General features: G+C 43.6%; 1 protein-coding gene across 1 annotated transcript in view; it reads right to left on the bottom strand.

Annotated features, from left to right (window-relative positions):
- The window catches only part of LOC144668603 (catechol O-methyltransferase domain-containing protein 1-like), a 53914-nt gene extending 35752 nt beyond the window's left edge, over positions 1-18162 (bottom strand). Inside the window, exons 1-4 of the mRNA XM_078530781.1 lie at positions 18081-18162; positions 14471-14607; positions 12670-12775; positions 3130-3248 (exon numbers count right to left, since the gene is read on the bottom strand). Of these exons, the coding sequence (XP_078386907.1) occupies positions 3130-3248; positions 12670-12775; positions 14471-14607; positions 18081-18147 (429 nt within the window). The 5' untranslated portion in view covers positions 18148-18162. The remainder of the gene's footprint in view (positions 1-3129; positions 3249-12669; positions 12776-14470; positions 14608-18080) is intronic.
- Between the last annotated feature and the right edge of the window lie 2265 nt (positions 18163-20427).

The raw sequence follows: 20427 nt of genomic DNA, 5'->3' as shown, positions 1-20427 counted from the left end.
TGACTAATGGACGACTCCAGAGGCCCATCATCAGCCTTCAACTGAGCATCGTCCTGGTCTCCTGCAGTCCTCCAGCTGGCGCCCTGGGCACTCCCTGCCTCAAGTGAGCGTGAAGTGCCCTCACCAATGTGCACCGAGATACTATCCGCTGAACCAATGCCCACCGAGGTGCTGGTATCTGCGCTGGTGCCTGCTTCAAAGAGTGGGTGTGACACAGGTGCTTGGGGAGCATGGTGGTCCTCTGGTGTCGGGGGTGGCCCTTCAGGGTCCGGAGAGCAAACGCCTGCTGGCGAACCTAAAAGAGAGAAGGAGGACATGTCATTAGTTAACGTCATCTCACTGTCACTGTGCATGCCAGGCACCCTGGTGAGACAATGGAGATCTACATCACGATGTCCTGTCTTTCAATGATAAATGGAGACCCAGGTTCGAGCCTCACATCAATGAAGAGACTGCGGTAGTATGGTTGCACAAGCCAAAATTCTCACCTCAGTGCACTGCACTCTTACCTTCGTAAGACAATAAGACATAGGAGCAGAAATTAGGCCATTCGGCCCATCGAGTCTGCTCTGCCATTCAATCATGGCTGATAAGTTTCTCAACTCCATTCTCCCGCCTTCTCCCCAGAACCTTTGATCCCCTTACCAATCAAGAACCTATCTATCTCGGTCTTAAATACACTCAATGACCTGGCCTCCACAGCCTTCTGCGGCAATGAATTCCATAGATTCACCACTCTCTGGCTAAAGAAGTTTCTCCTCATCTCTGTTCTAAAAGGTCTTCCCTTTACTCTGAGGCTGTGCCCTCGTCTGACACCCCAGCCTCAATGTGGCTGCATCAAGGTGCATGGCACCTCTCAAGGTCCAAGGCCTCCTGCTCATAGCGGGAGAGGATGAGGAGGTGTGGGGTCCTCCGCCAGTCCACGGCCTCTCAATATTGTTATGGGATGTCTTCTCCTGAAAGGACAGAGAAGCATTGATTAGTCCACCCTCTACCTGCAGCGCCATTGCAGCCTGGCCAACCCCAGCTGAGGAACGTCTCGCAGGGCACATCCAGGTCGTGGCCCTCACGCTGCAAGGCACTCAGTCCAAGCAGCCAGGGCCCTTGGCCAGCTCTGGCGTGATTGACAGTTGGCACTAAGACTCTAACACCCCTGAGCTCCATGGGGGATGGCCAGCCCAAAGCAGTTGAACACACTGACCCATGCAAACATGGTACTCACCCTCGAACGAAAACAAAAAATGCTGGAAAAACTCAGTAGGTTTGACAGCATCTGTGGAGAGAGGGACAGAGATAACGTTTCGAGTCCATATGACTCACTGGTACTCACCCTTCCTGACAGCAGCAGGTCATTGAAGCGCTTTCGGCACTGCACCCAGGTGCGCCACACCATGTCGTGGCTGCTCACCTGGGTGGCCACCTCCTCCCATGCCCTCTTGGGTGAAGTGCGGTGGCCTCCTCCTCCCATCTCTGGGGCCCAAGGGTGCCCCTTCTGGCAGCCACCTCCTCCAGGAGGGCACCGAGGCACTCATTGGAAAAACGGGGGAGTTGAGAGCCCCCTCTACCGACCTGCCCTCCCGCTTGGCGTTTGCTGACACACTGGACTCCATCCTTCCCCGGCAGCCTTTCTGGGGCTGCCTGGGCCGGTTTTAAACAGGCCGTGGGCCGCCATTGGACCCAGCGGCCGACAGGTCCCCACCTCCACTCCCGCTCAGCCCTTCCTGGCCAGTGACAATCCGCGTGACATTGGCTCACCAGCGTGAAATCGCGGTCGGGGCCCCAATCGCGGGCAGCGGTCAGATTTCTGACCACCCCCACCGAGCCCGCCCGACGAGGGCAAAATTCTACCCACAGAATTCAGTTCTCATTCTGGAAGACTCAGTTTCCAGAGCGGGTTCACACGAGAAATTACAATTCTGTTGCTCACCATAAGAATCAATCCTGTCAACCAATGCCAGGTATGTAATCCTCTCCTCTCAATGCTATTCTCAAAGCACAAGTTGAGGCAATGCCTCTGCTAAGGTCTTCAGGAGATCTTGGTAATTAGAATGGGTATGGCTGCAGTCTGAAGGGACAGTACTTCTTTAATTAAAAAAAAAAATCACAGTACATCTCAACATACATACGTCTCACTGAGATTTAAGGGAATGGTAATACTTTAAAATGAGAAGCGCAGAGTTGGGAGAGCTCAGATACACAGTTCTTTAAAAGTGAGAGAGCAAATTGGCAAGGTTCTCCTTACCTCCATCGCTGAAAGTGGGCAAAGGTAATGTTTTCGCCCTCGTTTGTCTGTTTGTAAACAATATATCTCAAAAACGAATGGACCAATTTCAACAAAACTTGGTACACAGATATGGTATAGCCCAAAGGAAGGACTGATTTGTTATTGGTGAAAGTGCGGATCCAAGCCTGGACGTTAGAAATTTGTTAAAGGCTCTGTTAACATTGGGAGATGGGGCGAGTTGAAGTTTTTAAAAAAAGAATGCTGTGGGTTGTTGATTTAGAATGTTGTTGATTGATTTAGAATGTTGTTGATTGATTTAGAATGTTGTTGATTGTTTTAGAATGTTGTGGATTGTCTCAGTTGCTGTGGTGGAATTTGTCCCAGCTGTCAAAATGTGAGCAGAGTTTTCACAGCAGGTTGTTGGATGCGGATTGGCCTGAAACCTCCTCAGTGAGCTGGAGGCTCTTAATAAAAGTATTTCTTTTTTCAGCTTTGTAGTTACAGAGCATTAACCAGGCAGGGAAAAGCCTCAAGGAAGAGCTGCGTCATTATTATAATGTTGAGCTAACCCAGTACAGTGGAGATATGTGCTCTACTGAGTGCCCTCTTCACTTGCTTAAAAGTTTTTGGAGGTCCTGGGTTTATAAATAGGGGTATGGGGGAAAACATCAAAGTGAGCAATACTAAACTTATACTTATAAGTCACTGAATGGCAAAACAGGTTTGAGGGGCTGAATGGCCTATTCCTATACATCTCCTCCAAAGGTACAGTGAATAGTTTCATTCTTGCAGCTACAAAAATATTAATTTGAATTTATGTTAGCTTGAAAACCAGCAACCTACCGCTCACAAGCAATACAGTTAACCAAACAAATCATATTGATTGTATGGAAATCTTTTCTCACCTCCTTCCAAAATGGTATTCCAATCTTGGCAAACTCCAAACTGATATCACAGGCAATGATTTTTCCATCATCTGGTGTTGCAAGAGCCATGTTCAAGGTGTTATATCCAGTGTAGACACCTGCAGAAGCAAAACAAGCCGAATATTGAATGATTAAACTAAAGAGGGGAAACATCTAAACCAAGAGTAGTTCACTAAGATTTGCTGGTACAATCTGATCTGTCGCCTCTACAAAGACACCACAAAAATCAAACTGAAGTTGCCTAGCAAGCCTCTAGATTTGCAAACAGTTCACACTGCTGCTCTACATGAGCTGCTCATTCCCCCTTTCCTCCCTCCCTCAAAAAACAGTGCTGACTTCAGCTCAAATCACAAGCAACATTACAGCAATGATGGATCCCATCTAACAGGGAATAGGAGGAAGGAACTTGACTTAGGAACATAGGACCCAGGAGCAGGAGAAGGCTGTTCAGCCCTTCGAGCCTGTTCTGCCATTCAATAAGATCATGGCTGATCTGGTTGTGGTTGTAACTCCACTTTGCCGACTGCTACCCCCCATTACCCTGGACTCCCTTGTCTATCAAAAATCTGTCTAACTCAGTCTTGAATAAATTCAATGACCCAACCTACACTGCTTTCTGGGGAAGAGAATTCCACAGACTAACGACCCTCAGAGAAGAAAAAAATGTCCTAACCTCTGTCTTAAAAGGCATACCTCTTATTCTTAAGCTGTGTCTCCTAGTTCCACACTCCTCCACAAAAGGAAACATCTACCTGGTATCTCCCTATCAAGTCCCCTCAGGTTCTTAAATGTTTCAATGACATCGCCTCTCATTCTTCTAAACTCCAATGGGTATAGGCCCAACCTGTTCAATCTTTCTTCATAAGAGAAGCCCCTCATCCCAGGAATGAGTTGAGCGAGCCTTCTCTGAACTGCTTCTAATGCAATTATACAAGGGGACTTATTGATCCCTTCCCCTATGAAGTGCAGGGCAGTGATGAAAGCTGATAACCTTTCTGGGCTGTCTATTAGATCACATCATATGATCAGAGGCTTCACAAGTTATTTGATTCAAAGTCCATCAGTTAATGATAGAAGTTTCTGGATTTAAAATGTTAAGCAATTGAGTCAGATATTGTCGTTGCCTGTCACTCAACAACATTCCTATACCATGTGTAAAGATAGACAACAGTCCATATTGGAGAAGGAAATAATTAACTCATAAGGGCTTTCCATTGGTAATTATTAATTAACTAGCTAAGTACCCACTGGAATGTGTAAAAGAGAAAACAAATATTCCAGATGTGGTCTCACCAAGGTCCTGTACAGTTGCAGGAAAACTTTATTGTAAGTTTCCTTTAAGATTAGTCTTTCTTTTTGCAGTATCCCTTTAAGGGGCTGCTCTTTTAATTTTGCCCCTTGTTATGTTAATTTAGTTTAATTGGTTGCTCAAAAGAATAAAAGAGAAAGCAGGTGAGATAAGCTCTCTGTAGAATTTTATTGACCAAAATAAAACTCTGTCGGAAGAAGCAAGTCTTAGTCTTTATCCTTATTTCAAGCAGGTATTGTGACTTCATCATACCAATGAAGTGTAGTAACTACTGTAATGTAGGAAATGCAGCAGTCAAGCTGCTTATAGCAAGCTCCTATAAACAACAATGTGATAACAACCAGATAATCTGTTTGGCAACGTTAATTTAAGGGAAAAAGGCCACGAGGAGAACTCGGAGAGTTGCACAAATAGTACCAGGGTCACTGCCACACCAGGTATCCTCTCACTCACCAAACCCACTGACCTGTTCTATACAGGTCAATGCTGCACCAGCACTGAGCAGCTAAGTCTTCCCCTCCTCAGTGCTGCAAGCCCCACAAACTGGTTTTAGATTCGTTGCTAACTTAATCTGCAATAACAGATATGATCTAAATCTATATTTGGAATGTAACAAGTAGACAGATTGGATTGGTATCAACTGGAACAACGACAATGTACCAATCAGAAAACGGCCCTAGTTTCAGCATTACAGGGTTTTAACCTCTGTCCTACCTTCTTAGTGAAGGCTATGAAGGAGGCATTTACGTTTGTTGCAAATGATTAACTTTATAAGGCGGGATAGGTTTTAAAATGTCTTCTAATTTAAGGTGAAACAGAATGTTCTGGATAGGGGGATGGTGTCATACTAAACTTTTGCCAAGAGACAGGCCCAGGTGATCTGGTTGCCATGGGGAAAGAAACCCAAACAGAAACCTATTAAAATATCAAGTGACAGTTCTCACACCTTCACAGAGTACCTCACGATAGGAGGGCTGCTGCTTTGAGACACAGAGAGAGAGAGAAAGAACAGGAAAAGGCTATTTTTGTGTTATTACCCAAGCAGGATGCTGGTGAGAACTGGTTTTCTCTTCAAAAAGAAGAGGACAGAACGGACGGGACTTTTGGAGAATTAAGGAACAAGGAGTCGCATAAGTGGGCCTTGTTGGTGAAAGCTGGTCTGGAATACTTGGGCTGAGTGGAACGATTTTCAAAGGCTGCTGGGAGATTTGACCTGATGTTGCAGGGAGAAGTGAGCCTGTTGGAAATCTGGGAGTAGCTTGGAACTTAATCTTGTGTTGCCACACATCTGCCAGAAGTGGGATGCATAGCAAAAGGAAATGTAAGATGTATCTCAATTGTTTTAATTAGCTAACGTGAAAGTACCTTTTCTTTAGTTTGGTGTATTAGTTGCCTATTAATTAATGTTTGATTTATGTTCTTTTTAAAGTTTTAGTCTGGGCAGAGGTTTAGTATGACCACCATCCCCCCTATCCAGAATATTCTATTTCATCATCAATTAAAGGAGACATTTTAAAACATAATCATCTTGTAAAGTTCACATTATCTTCACCTGGAGGAAGGTAGAACAGAGGTTAAAACGTCGGCAATTTCTGATTGGTACAATGGATTGTTGTCTACTTGTTACATTTCTACTGTGAATAGATTTGGACCTTATCTGTTAATGCTGGTTTTTAATGAATGAGATGTTCAGAGATCTAAAACCAGTTTATGGGGTTTGCAGCACTGAGGAGAAGAAAGCCCAGCTTCTCAGTCTGGTACAGGGTTGACCTTTTTCTTATTCATTTATGGGATGTGGTCATCGCTGGCTATGCCAGCATTTATTGCCCATCCCTAAATGCCCTCTGAACAAGGGCAATTAAGAGTCAACCACATTGCTGTGGGTTTGGATTCACATGTAGGCCAGGCCAGGTAAGGACAGCAGATTTCCTTCCCTAAAGGACAATGGTGAACCAGATCATTAGACTTTTGATTCCAGATTGTTATCGAATTCAAATTTCACCATCTGCCATGGTGGGATTCGAACCCAGGTCCCTGCAGCATTGCCCTGGGTCTCTGAATACTCGTCCAGTGACAATACCAGATGGTTAGATTCTCTCTTGTTGTAGATGGTCATTGCCTGGCAGTTGTGTGGCACAAATGTTGCCACTTATCAGCCCAAGCCTGGATATTGTCCAGGTCTTGCTGCAAATGAATACAGACTGCTTCAGTATCTGAGGAATCGCGAATGGTGCTGAACATTGTGCAATCATCAGTGAACATCCCCACTTCTGATCTTATGATGGAGGGAAGGTCATTGATGAAGCAGCTGAAGATGGTTGGGCCGAGGACACTACCCTGAGGAACTCCTGCAGTGATTCCTGGGACTGAGATGATTGACCTCAAATAACTACAACCATGTTCCTTTGTGCTAGGTATGACTCCAACCAGTGGACAGTTTTCCCCTGATTCCCATTCAGTTTTGCTAGGGCTCCTTGTTGCCACACTGAGTCAAATGCGGCCTTGATGTCAAGGGCAGTCACTCCCACCTCACCTCTGGAGTTCAGCTCTTTTGTCCATGTTTGAAACAAGGCTGTAATGAGGTCAGGAGCTGAGTGACCCTGGCAGAGTCCAATCTGAGCGTCAGTGAGCAGGTTATTGCGAAGTAAGTGCCGCTTGATAGCACTGTCGACAACACCTTCCATCACTTTGTTAATGATTGAGAGTAAACCGGTGGGGTGGCAATTGGCCAGATTGGATTTGTCCCCCTTTTCCTGGATAGGACATATCTTTTCCACATAGCCAGGTAGATGCCAGTGTTGTAGCTGTACTGGAACAGCTTGGCTAGGGGTGCAGCAAGTTCTGGAGCACAAGTCTTCAGTACTACTGCTGGAATGTTGCCAGGGCCCATAGCCTTTGCAGTATCCAGTGACTTCAGCTGTTTCTTGATATCACATGGAGTGAATCGAATTGGCTGAAGACTGGCATCTGTGATGCTGGGGACCTCAGCAGGAGGCCAAGATGGATCATCCACTTGGCACTTCTGGCTGAAGACTGTTGCAAATGCTTCAGCCTTGTCTTTTGCACTGATGTGCTGGGCTCTCCCATCATTGAGAATGGGGATATCTGTGGAGCCTCCTCCTCCAGTGAGCTGTTTAATTATCCACCACTATTCACAACTGGATGTGGCAGGACTGCAGAGCTTAGATCCAATCCGATGGCTGTGGGATCACCTAGCTCTGTCTACTAAATGCTGCTTCTACTGTTTGGTATGCAAGTTGTCCTGTGTTATAGCTTCACCAGGTTGACACCTCATTTTTAGGTATGCCTGGTGCTGCTCCTGGCATACCCTCCTACACTCTTCCTTGAACCAGGGTTGATCCCTTGGCTTGATGGTAATGGTAGAGCGGGGGATATGCCAGGTCATGTCGTTACAGGTTTAATACAATCTTGCTGCTGCTGATGGCCCACCGTACCTATTGATGCCCAGTTTTGAGTGCTAGATCTATTCTAATTGTCATGAAGCTATTAATGTATATATTATTGGAAAATATTTTTCTTTTGAAATAGAGGTTTAGTCTGTGGGTGTGTCTTAATTGGATTAAAGCCAGCTAGTCTGGGTGCTTTGATGTGTACTAGTTTTGATATGTAAGAGAGCTAGCATGCATTTGCACTTTTTGAATAAAGCATTCAAGAAGTGGGGTGAAAACCACCACCTAGCTAGCAGAGACCAAGCAATATGTTTATATTACTAATAAAATTAGTACGATGAAAGGGGTTTTATTGTTAAAAGGTGGAGTTCAAAGGGGCTGGTGATACGATGAGAATTTACATTCAATGAATGGTGTTAGGTATAACTTCAACAGTTTTGTATGCGCAGGGCAAAGGCAATGTGAGATCAAAAATAGCTGTAAGCCTCCAAACGCGTCCACAGGAACCAAAGTGAAAAGAACCTCATTTTGAATTTGTAAGGTGAAAATGCTTTGCCTGGTGTCTGGTCACGTCTATGAGTTGAAGTTGCCTGAATGGAGATTAGTTTGGGAATTTGTTAAAAGTTATGATGGTTGTAATTTGTAGCCATGTGTATATATATTTTAACCTGTGGCAATTAATAAAATGTTTCATTTAGCTTAATGTAAAACCTCCAGAACTGGTGGTCTGATTCCTGAATTTAGAGTCGCATTTCAAATATAACACTTAAAATTATAGGCTATGACAGTTGTTTAAAGTTTCCCTCTGGGATTTTTAAATAACTCCGCTTTACCAAAAGGCTGGCTGCTAACAACTGGGGGCTCTTGCCGGGATAAATTATATTTCTAATTCCTCGATTGGTTAGGAATTGGTGAATCTTATGGTTACAAGTACAAGAAGTACTTTGAATTCAGGAGTTGGTGAGGTATTTTAGAAGTGGTGAGACTGCAAGATGGCTTTAGCAATTGCTAAGACCTGTCCAGGAGTAGAAGAGATAACTCTGTGTTGGAGAAAATAACCAAAAGTAAGCTAACAAGTTAAGATTGGGGTTACCTGCAGATATAGTTAAAAGTATAGCACAGCATCTACAGTTGGAAGTGAAACTTGACCCTAGTGAATCACAACTGGAGGTAGTGAGACTTCAGTTGCAAATGAAGTAGCTTGAATTAGAAGCAAAGGAATTAGAAACTTTGCAAATGGAGGAGGAAAAAGAGATAGACAGAGAGAGAAAGAGAGAGAATTCCAACTGAAAATGTTGGCAGTTAGAAAAGAGATGTCAGTAGGTGAGGATAAAAGTGGGGATATGTTTAAATTTATACAAGCTCTTCCAAAGTTTGAGGAAAAAGATATTGAAGCATTCTTTATTTCATTTGAGAAGCCAGGTAAACAGATGAAATGGCCACAGGAAAACTGGACATTATTATTACAGTCTAAGTTGTTAGGTAGGGCACTTGAGGTATGTGCTTCGCTATCAGAAGAAATGTCGGTGAATTATGATGTGGTGAGAAAAGCTATTTTGAGCGCATATGAGTTGGTTCTTGAAGCATCCAGGCAGAAATTTAGGAATATGAGAATACAGCCTGGGCAAACTTATATTGAGTTCGAAAGAGTAAAACAAAATAATTTTGACTGGTGGATACGGGCGTTAAAAATAGAAACAACCTATGCAGCTCTTAGGGAAGTCATTCTTTTGAAAGAATTTAAAGATTCAATCCCTTCGGTAATGAGAACTCATGTGGAGGAACAGAGGGTCGATTCTGTAAAACAAGCAGCAGAGAAAGCTGATGATTATGAGTTAGTTCATACAGCTAAACCTTCTATTCGTCACACTTGCAAATGGGAAAAGGATAAAAAGTGGGAAGGTGAAAGGAAGATCAGGGAAGAGAAGGAGTAGCTGGAAGTTCCCAGGAAGATTTTTTTTAACAAAAAGGAAGATGCTGAAGATAGAAGTGACATTTGAAAATTGAGGTGTTTTCATTGTAATAAAGTGGGACACACGAAGTCGGTGTGTTGGATATTGCAGGAAAAATCTGTAGGAATTGTTGGGGTACAGGAAAGCTCTGGAAGTAAAAGTACTCTGGGTTCTGAGATTCAGGCACAGGAGAAACCAATGGTTTGTGTACAGGTGAAACAAGGAGAATCAGATGTTAGTAAGGAGGATGTTGTGGGATTGACAGGGTTGGGTGCGTTGATGCCGAGTGGGGTCCGTCTGGTTTCATTTCTTTTTGACTTTTCTGTATAACTGAGTCACTTGCTAGGTCACTTCAGGGGACTTTTTAAGAATCAACCGGATTGCTGTGGGTCTGGAATCACATCTTGGCCAGACCAGGTAAGGATGGCAGATTTCCTTCCCTTAAGGGCATTAGTGAACAGATGGGTTTTTTACCAAGGTCACCATTACTGAGACTAGCTTTATATCCCAGATTTATTAATTGAATTTAAATTCTACCAGCTACCGTGGTGAGATTTTAACCCATGTCCCCAAAGCATTAGCCTGGGCCTCTGGGTTATTAGTCCAGTGACATTACCTCTTCGTCACCACTTCCCCTTAATCACAGTTAAAGAAAATCTATATAGTGCCTCGGGGCATCCCAAAATATTTTTGAGGTGCAGTCACTATTGTAATGTAGGAAACACTACAGTTCATTTGTGCACAGCAAGCTCCCACAAATAGCAATGTGATATTGATGACTTAAAAAAAATCCATTGTTAGTTGCAGGATAAATATTGGCCAGGACACCAGGGATAATTCCCCTGCTCTTCGCAGTAGTGCTATGGGATCTTGTATGTCCGCCTGAGAGGATGAGGCAGGCTTAGTTTAACATCTCCTATGAAAGACGGCACTTCAGACTGTCAGCCTATTTTGCTCAAGCATTTGGAGTGGGACTTGAACATGCTGACTCAGAACCAAGAAGGCTACCCACAGAACCATGTACAAGACTTCTCTTACAGGTACTTGGGCCGATAATGTGCAAACCACAGCCCAGGGTAACGATGAATCTTATCAAGCGCTTTTCACTCTATCAAACATCCCCCAGTATCTTACGGAAAACTGGAGAAAAGTCTGAGGAGTTGACTGAAGGGACAGAGGTGGGTTAAGGTTCTGAAGGTGGAGAGAGGGCAGAATGGTTTAGCAAAGTAATTCCAGAGCTCAAGATCATAGTGGCTGAAGTGGAGCAGTCGAATAGAGGGTGGGATACATAAGAGCGCCAAAGTTGAAGAACAGACAGTAACGGCTGAATTTTCTTGGATTCTGTACTCTGCACAGGGGGGGCTGGAAGGTACAATTGTGTTTGTTTGATGATAGAGTCCCTTGTACTAAAGATGATGGGATTTGTGTAGCATGTTTCTGTCCACAGGTTTCTCCCTGGCCTCAGAGGAGTTTAGTTTTCTCTGCTGCCCTCTGATTAATACATTTATGGAAAAAAGTCTTTGATGCCCCATGTTAAACCAGTCTTTGGTCCCACTTAAATGTGGCATACAAGTAACCTAGATTGGCTCCATTCCCCAAGAGGTCAGAATGACAGTCCTTATCTTCAAATCACTCCATGACTTTGGTGCAACCCACTGCTATAGCTTTCCTCCTCTTTATGGGTCTTCCCATTCCTGCCTGTCTCCTGACTCTGGCATCCTGCACAACCCCACAACCCACCTTTCAACACTACTCCCCGAGGCATTCATCTTTCAACTCTCTGACTAGAATTTTCGCTTTGGTTCAGTGGTAGAACTCTTGCCTTTGAGTCAGGAGGTTATGGGTTTAAGCCCTTACTACAAAATCTAGGCTGACACTCCAGTGAAGTACTGAAGGTGTTGTTACACTGTAATATACTGTCTTTAAGACAAAACTTTACACCAAAGCCCCATCTGCCCTCTCTGGTTGGCTGAAAAGATCCCAACATATTTTGTAAAGCAATACAGTTCTCCCTGGTGTCCTGGCCAATATTTATCCCCCAACCAACATCACTACAATAGTCATCTAAGCATTAAACTCATTGCTGCTTGTGGGAGCTTGCTGTGTGCAAATTGGCTACATTTCCTACATTACAACAGTGATTACACTTCAAAAGTAATTAGCTATAAAGCACTCTGGGACATTCCTGAAGACATGAAAGGTCCTATATAAATGCAATTCTTTCTTTCCATCTCTGCCCTAAGCACCTTCACAAAACCCACCCTTGACCAAGTTTGCACTCACTTCTCCGAGCCCTCCCAGTGAATCTTCAGCATCAGACCCCTTTCTCTCCCCACATCGAGAGCCCTATTGTTAAAAAGTATTTTATTTGAACTGCAGCTGTACACTAGCTGCTGAGCATAGGAACCATCTCAAAATGGGCCATGAAGTTTCTTTACTAAAACACACACTGAGACATTGTATAGAATCCAATGAGAATCACAGGGATTGATTTAGAATGATCCCTGCAAACATACCCACCATCCTCACCTACCCAAACCCAATGTCTTGTTCAAATACAATAAGCAATTTTTCATTGAGTGCAACTGTAGATCACATATCCTTTCTATTACAAAACTTCAGCTATTGCAATCAAGGTGTACAAAGTTACATTTTTGTTGGCTTTGGAAGCCTATGGATGCCCACTGGCAGTCCAAGGTGTATTTTCAGTGTGTGTCACCCTCAGTATACACTGTGCTATATTTGTGATTCTTTACCCATGTACATTGATTTATACACCAACCAGCAATATACACCAAATGTTCTCTAGTGGACTGCAAAATGAGGGCTCCAATGGAGCTTTACCCACCTATTTCAATCACATTCTTTGCTTTAATAAGCTTTGCCAGGTTGGCCATCAGTTGAGCTTGTTCACAAGCCACCATCATCAAATACCTTCGATCTTGGAGAGTCCGCTGAAAAGACATTTTAAAAAGAGTAAAAGTGAGAAAGGGGTTTCCGAATGCTTTGCTTTTTCTTGTTATGTCGTGGTCCTTAGCTCATGGTCGGTGGGGACAAACAAGCTATTTGTGTCGGTCTTGTTTCTTCCTGTTTTGACTCCTGCCAAGGCTGTGCCAACTGCCACCAATTATAAAACTGCTTGAATTTTGATAATTTCCCCATCATAAGACAAAAGCGAATGATTAAAAACGGAGACTTCACATGTCCAAATTACAGTGGATAAATTTTCACGCAAGAATTGGGCTGCAACAGTCTGACAGCAGATCACAGCTGGATTATGTGTACATAAAACTTCTGATAAATTCAGATTTGTATCTGTTACACACCCCTTTTAATGGTAAGTTTTAGTACCACCTTCAACATCTTAGTCATAAAAGAGGTAAAATGATGCAGTTTTTGTGAATGTGTTAACTGGAGTGCTACCAAGAGAAACTAAACCTCTTCAGGCCAGGTAAATGAACATGAAAGCAAAATAGCAACAGAAATCTCCTCACCCGTTGTGCAAAGACATTTGGCACATATAACCAAAAGTACAAGTTCTAGTACCCTGTGCACAACTGGCAAACACAGCCAGGCGACAATCCAAAGTGGTAGTTTGGCACAACTGATTGGCTTGTTAGGGCATTTCGTAGGGCAGTTAGGAGCCAACCACATTGCTGTGGGCCTGGAGTCACATATAGGCTAGACCAGGTAAGCACGGTAGATTTTCTCCCCTGAAGGACATTAGTGAACCGGTAGTTTCACAGGGGCTGGAAACTGTGTAGAACCCCTTGGGCTGTACGCCAGACAAGAAATGTATATTTTAAATGTCAAAAGTATTGAAATTGTATTGAGGCACCTCAGAGTGGAACATGCAGTATAGAAGAAAGCTGGATTCTATTGCACTTTCTGTAATCTTCAATTTGGAACGTTTTGCCCTTTTGCCTGACAAGGAATGCATATTGTAAATATCAAGAGTGTTACAATTGTACTAATGCAGCTCAGAGTGGAACATACTGTATGGAGACAAGCTGAATTTTATTGCATGTCCTGCAATTTCCAAGCTGAAATGTTTTGTACAGTACAATTTTAATTTTAATGTAATTTTTTTGTTAAAAATAATCACAGTCACTAGTTCTGAGACTAGCTTTTTATTCGAGATTTATTTAATTAACTGAATTAATTAAATTAATGAAGCTACTATACTGGGATTTGAACTCATCCCGCGGGAGCGTGAACTCATGCCTCCCGATTACTAACATTACCACTACACTAACATTCCCCCTTAGGGTGCAGGAACTGACATGAGAGCAACTTTTGTCAGGACTTGGGCACAAGCTTATTATAAGTTACCAATCTCAGTTGGATCAGTATAAATAGGGTCATAATCCCCATAGAAGAAATCATTCATGGCATGCTAGAAGGCTGGATTAACTCCTAGCAGCCATTACAAAGCCATACTAGGAGAGAGAGAGACATAATCACAAGCACACAGTTCAAATTGCTCAAACGCAACTCTTCCCGGTTGGCCAGTACTATTGTCTATGAAATTATTTGTCCAGATCACTAAACCCACTTTCTACATCCAGCCCTCATCACTTAATGGTGACTAATTTTTGTTCTGTGCATTGCACTAAATCCCACAAATAGTTAATAGCAAAATCACTGACCTTCCTCAGCTTCTTCAGGGCTGGATGCTCTCGGAGAGAATTCTGTAACACGTAATCCATTAAAGGATCTCCTTTCGCGCCACCGTGGCTCTTAAAGGTATTGCTAATTGGATAACAGCGTGAAAACCACTTTCTCCCTACAAAAAAGAGGCAAAGGGCATGTTGCACAAAGTTCTTACACAAATTCATCCAAAACATCTAAATATGAAAATGTAGTGCAGGTCTGTGCCATTCGTGTGCCTTTTAATGCTTATACAATAATGCAAACAACATGTGCGTAATAGAAATGATAATTGGAGTGGACAAATGAGGGAAAATATTGCCACAGAAACAGGAAACTCCAACCACTATTACAGAATCATGCTCAAAGAACTGTCTAATTTATCGATTCTAATTAGTTCCATGTTATGGCAGGCGGATGGTAAATGCCAAAAATGCCCAAATCCCAGAGGGAAACTTGAAGCAGCTGCCACAACTATTTGCAATTTGTACTTATTTTGAGATGTGGGCTTTGAATTCAGTAAAAGAAGGCCACCAAGTCTTATAGGTCTCTTTAAAAACTAAACCTTTGTTAACAGAAGAAATGATTTTAAACGCATACATAGATCTACAAATTACTACTATGATAACTTCTAAATCCCCTAATTAATCTAAACCCCAGTTACACCTCCGTTAAGGCAACAATGAGACACATAGGTTTTAACAGACCCAGGCAAAGTCACACACAATACCCTGAACAGTCAAATTCAGAGTTTTTCTCAGCTTCAGTTCCTTGTAGACAGCAGCTTGAGGCTTAGATGCTTGAGGCTTTTCACACTTGTGTTATATCTTAGAATGCCTTCCCCTTACACACAACCTTCACTCCTTTATACATATTTTCCCCTTTGAATGAAAATTCCCATTGTTTCACTTTGACTTTTGCCTCTCTAATAATAGAAATCTACCATAGTACCAATTTTACCTGTAATCTTTGGGGGAAAAAAACATGCTGTTTCTTAACTTCTCCTGGCTAGGTGTAACATTTCACTCTCTCCTCTGAATTCAAGCTAGTTTGGTTTATTTTAAAATGCAAGTGTTCCCTTTACACCTTCCATTCTAAAATTTTCCCCATGTTTATCTAGTTAACATTTCAAACCTAGCTTATCCTCTGATATATCAAAGCCTTCAGACCAGCTGCCTTTAATTCAATTAAGTCCCACACATACACACACACATAGACACAGATCCCACTATTACTCTATTTTACAATAAATTCCAATAGCATTATGAAAATTATTATATCTTCCTGACATCCACTCTCCTGCTCTTTCCCCAAGGCCATGCATTTTTTCTCCCCTAAAATATTCATCAAGTTCCTCACTATTGAATCTGCCTCCACCCTAGCTTTCAGGGAGTGTTTTCTAGATATAGTTTCGCTCCATATTAACAAAAAATTCTCGTCTCCTCTCTGGTGCTGTTTCCAACTACCTCGTATCTGTGTCTTCTGGTTACTGACCCTCACGCTAGTGGAAACAGTTCATTTGTATCAAAATTATTATATGGTATCAACAATTCTCAAACTTCAATGCAGTATTCGAACTAAGCAGAGCCAGATATATAATAGTTCCGAAGAAGTCATATTGGACCTGAAATGCTAACTCTGTCTCTCCTTCCACAGATGAGTATTTGCAACACTTTCCTGTTTTTATTTCAGATTTCCTACATTTTGCTTTTATATATTATATAATAGGTATGTTAACTTGCACAAATTACACTGTTAATTCCATTGTCTATAATGTTTGTATGCACTGTGCCCACTGCTCAACATCAGTGGCTTCGCCAGATTTGATTGACTAATGTTACGAAGTGATTCAGAACCAGTCGTGAACCTTTCAGAAAGTTCACTGAACCTCACAATTAGAGCTAGAACCTGTTTTCCCACTATTCACCATGGGAATTTAAAAAAAATTCATTCACAGGCTGTGGGCTTCGCTGGCTGGGCCAGCATTTATTGCCCATCCCTAGCTACCCCTTGAGAAGGTGGTGGTGAGCTGCCTTCTTGAACCACTGCAGTCCATGTGGTGTGGGTACACCCACAGCGCTGTTAGGGAGGGAGTTCCAGGATTTTGACCCAGCGACCGGGTGAAGGAACGGCGATATATTTCCAAGGCAGGGTCGTGAGTGACTTGGAAGGGATAGACTGATAAAAGTATCGGGAAAAAAAAGAAAGCTTGGAATAAAGCAGGGAATGTTTGTTTTTTAACTGGAATGATTTCTGCTTTGAACACGCTTTGGCACCTGATTCACCACAAGATCTAAATACAGAAAGGAGAAAGTCACCAAGATTCCTCCCCACATCACATGGTGCCAAGTAACACAAAGAAAACAAGCTGTGGGCAAGGCCTCTTTAGACCCAGGCATTCAATTATTTAAAAAATTGCCATTTAGCATTGGCATTTAAGAGTCAACCACATTGGGAGTCACATGTAGGCCAGACCCAGGCCAGCAGATTTCCTTCCCTTAAATAAACCAGATGGGCCTTTACAAGAATCCCATTTTTAAAAAAATTGAATTCAAATTCTACCATCTGCCGTGGTGGGTTTCAAACCCAGGTCCCCGGAGCATTATCCAGTCCGTTACTAGCCCAGCGACAATACCACTATGCCATCGCCTCATTTGATCTCATTCACATCAATTACATTGGCTATTCCCTCTTGATTCCAGGCAGTGATTTCACACCCAAGTGAACGATTGTTACCAAGCAATGAGAATGGGGGGGGGGGGAGGAGACATCAAAGCTCCATCCAAACCCTACTATTTGCTGGCACTCTCACAATCTCAGTCCTTTCCTGCAGGTACCGCCAGACACCAGACACCAGACATGGGCAGCTGGCACCAGACACCCAGCTGCAACCCTGGCCAATGATCCCGGCCCCGGACTCAAAACTGAAACATTCTGTCCCGGATACAACTAGCGAAAAAAAAGTTCAACAACTTCAGACTCATGAACACTCTCTCCTCCATCCCTGTCCCCTTTCCGATCCCCCTTTTTTCTAAATATTTATATATTTTTAAAATATATTTTTCTTTTCCCACCTATTTCTGTTATTATTTTTAAATTTATTTCCATCCGTTGTTTCATCTCCACCTTTTAGCCTATTTCGATCCCTTCCCCCCACCCCACCCCCACTAGGGCTATCTGTACCTTGCTTGTCCTGCTTTCTAACCTTAAATAGCACATTCCTTAGATAACATCACCACCTTCAACACCTCTTTGTCCTTTTGTCTATGAAATCTTTGGCAATCTCTTCTTTGCCTCCACCCATCACTGGCCCTCTATCCAGCTCTATCTGTCCCACCCCCCCTTAAACCAGCTTATATTTCACCTCTTTTCTATTTTTCTTTAGTTCTGTTGAGTCTTGAAGCATGAACTGTGTTCCTCTCCCGCAAATGCTGTCAGACCTGCTGAGTTTTTCCAGCTATTTCTTTGTTTTCTTTACCACTATCGAACCCAGGGTTTAACCAGGGATCAGGGCTCAAAGTCCTCAGGCGGTGCCAGAGGGAGGAAGCCGCGACTCTAGGAGAGGAGCTGCTATCAGATGTATCCAGGCTGAACGTTACACTCACTTACCCAGCCAGAGCCCCGCGGTGAAGGTCACTCCGAGCGCAGCAGCGCACAGGAGCCGGTCCTTAGACATTGCCAGCCGCAGGTCCCAGTGTCACAGCCGCTCCAGACAGGGCACTGCTCGCTCACCACAGACAGGAGCAAATCACAGACCCGGGGGGGGGGTGGGGGGTGGCATTAGCGGAAGGGGCAAACCTTCTGAAATGAAGCAAGCTTCCTAATGCGGCCAGCGACATCTGCAGGGCGGAGAGACTTCACTGAGCCAGCCCTGGACAGAGGGGCTGCTGTCAGACTCAGCTCGCTCCCTTGCTGCTTCTTCTGCTTGTTTGGGTCGCTTTTTACATCTTTTAAAGCCTTTGCACCAACTCTTTTTACAGGTTCCCTGACTCATTGCGAAAGGGATGCCCCCAATCCCACCCCCAACCTTCCCAGGACTCAGGAACCACTTTATTGAAGATGTGACCGAGGCTGTTTAATACCCACTTTGTGGTTTAATGCCCACTATGTGGCATTTAGTACCCTCAGGGCCAACTGGGAAGGGCAGTAAGTGTAACTTGGCAGCATTGTCCATATCCTGAGAACTTTTTTTTATTCATTCTTGAGATGTGGGCTTCAGTGGCTGGGCCAGCATTTATTGCCCATCCCTAGATGCCCTTGAGAAGGTGGTGGTGCTTTCTTGAAACTCTGCAGTCCATGTGGTGTAGGTACACCCCCCCAATGCTGTTAGGGAGGGAGTTCCGCTATCTGGACCAAAGTTCTAATGAGAGCTGAGTGGCTGTGGCAGAACCCAAACTGCACCAGTGAGCAAGTTAAACAAGAACAAAACACTGCAGATGCTTGCGATCTGAAATAAAAACAGAAAGTTCTGGAAAAACTCAGCAGGTCTGGCAGCATCTATGGAGAGAGTGAACAATTTGGATGAAGTCATATTGGACTCAAAACATTAATTCCTTCTTCACTGGTTAGTCCTTTAACTATTCAAAACCAGATACAGCAGGGCTGCCGTGCTTTGATCTGATCCGTTAGTTGTGGGATCAATTAGCTCTGTCTATTGCATGTGCTTCTGCTGTTTGGCATGCAGGCCTATGCTGTAGCTTCATACAGCAGACTGACACCTCATTTTTAGATATCCCTGGTGCTGCTCCTGGTATGCCCTCCTACACTCCTCATGAACCAGGGTTGATCCCCTGGCTTGATAGTAATGGTAGAGTGGGGGATATGCCAGGCTATGAGGTTACAGATTGTGGAATACAATTCTGTAGCTGCTGATGGCCCACATAGCCTCATGGATGCCCAGTCTTGAACTGCTAGATCCATTCTGTACCTATCCCTTTTAGTACCATGGTAGTGTCACACAACACGATGGAGGGTTTCCTCAGTGTGAAGACAGGACATTGCCTTCACAAGAACTGTGCAATGGTCACTGCTCCAAATTTTGTCATGCAGCAGATAGATTAGTGAAGACGAGGTCAAGTACATTTTTCCCTCTTGTTTGTTCCCTCACCTCCTGCCGGAGACCCAGTCCAGCAGCTATGTACTTCAGGACTCAGCCAGCTCAGTCAGTAGCGGTGAAACCGAGCCACTCTTGGTGATGGACATTGATGTTCCCCACCCAGAGTATATTCTGTGCCCTCGCCACCCTCAGTGCTTTCTCCAAGTGGTGTTCAACATGGAGGGAGTACTAATTCCTCAGTCGAGGTGGGCGGTAGGTGGTAATCAGCAGGAGGTTTTCTTGCCCATGCCATGAGGCTCCGGGGGGGTCCAGAGTCCATGTTGAGGACTCACACAGACATTCCCCCATTACTGCATACCATCATTCTATCATCTCCTGGGCCTGTCCTGCTGGTGGGATAGAACAAAGTCAGAGATGGTAATGGAGGCAGCTGCGATGCTGCTGTTTAGTGGAAGGATGAGAGCCAAGGGCCATGCAAAAGCAAATTGTCCTCAAGCTATTAATGTATATATTATTGGAAAATATTTTATTTTAAAATAGAGGTTTAGTCTGCAGGTGTGTCTTAATTGGATTAAAGCCAGCTAGTCTGGGTGCTTTGATATGTACTAGTTTTGATATGTAAGAGAGATAGTGTGCATTTGCATTTTTTGAATAGAGCATTCAAGAAGTGGGGTGAAAACTACCACCTAGCTAGCAGAGACCAAGCAATATGTTTATGTTACTAATAAAATTGGTTCTATGAAAGGGGTTTTATTGTTAAAAGGTGGAGTTGAAAGAGAATTTACATTCAGTGACCAGTGTTAGGTTTAACTTCAGCAGTTATGTATGTGCAGGGCAGAGGCAATGTGAGATCAAAAGCACCTGTAAGACTCCACAGGAACCAAAGTGAAAAGAACCTCA

This window comes from Cetorhinus maximus, chromosome 27, assembly GCF_964194155.1.
Source record: "Cetorhinus maximus chromosome 27, sCetMax3.hap1.1, whole genome shotgun sequence".
NCBI classification, from domain to species: Eukaryota; Metazoa; Chordata; class Chondrichthyes; order Lamniformes; family Cetorhinidae; genus Cetorhinus; species Cetorhinus maximus.
The sequence above is the reverse complement of the archived record's forward strand: the minus strand, read 5'-3'. Positions and strand labels throughout refer to the sequence as shown.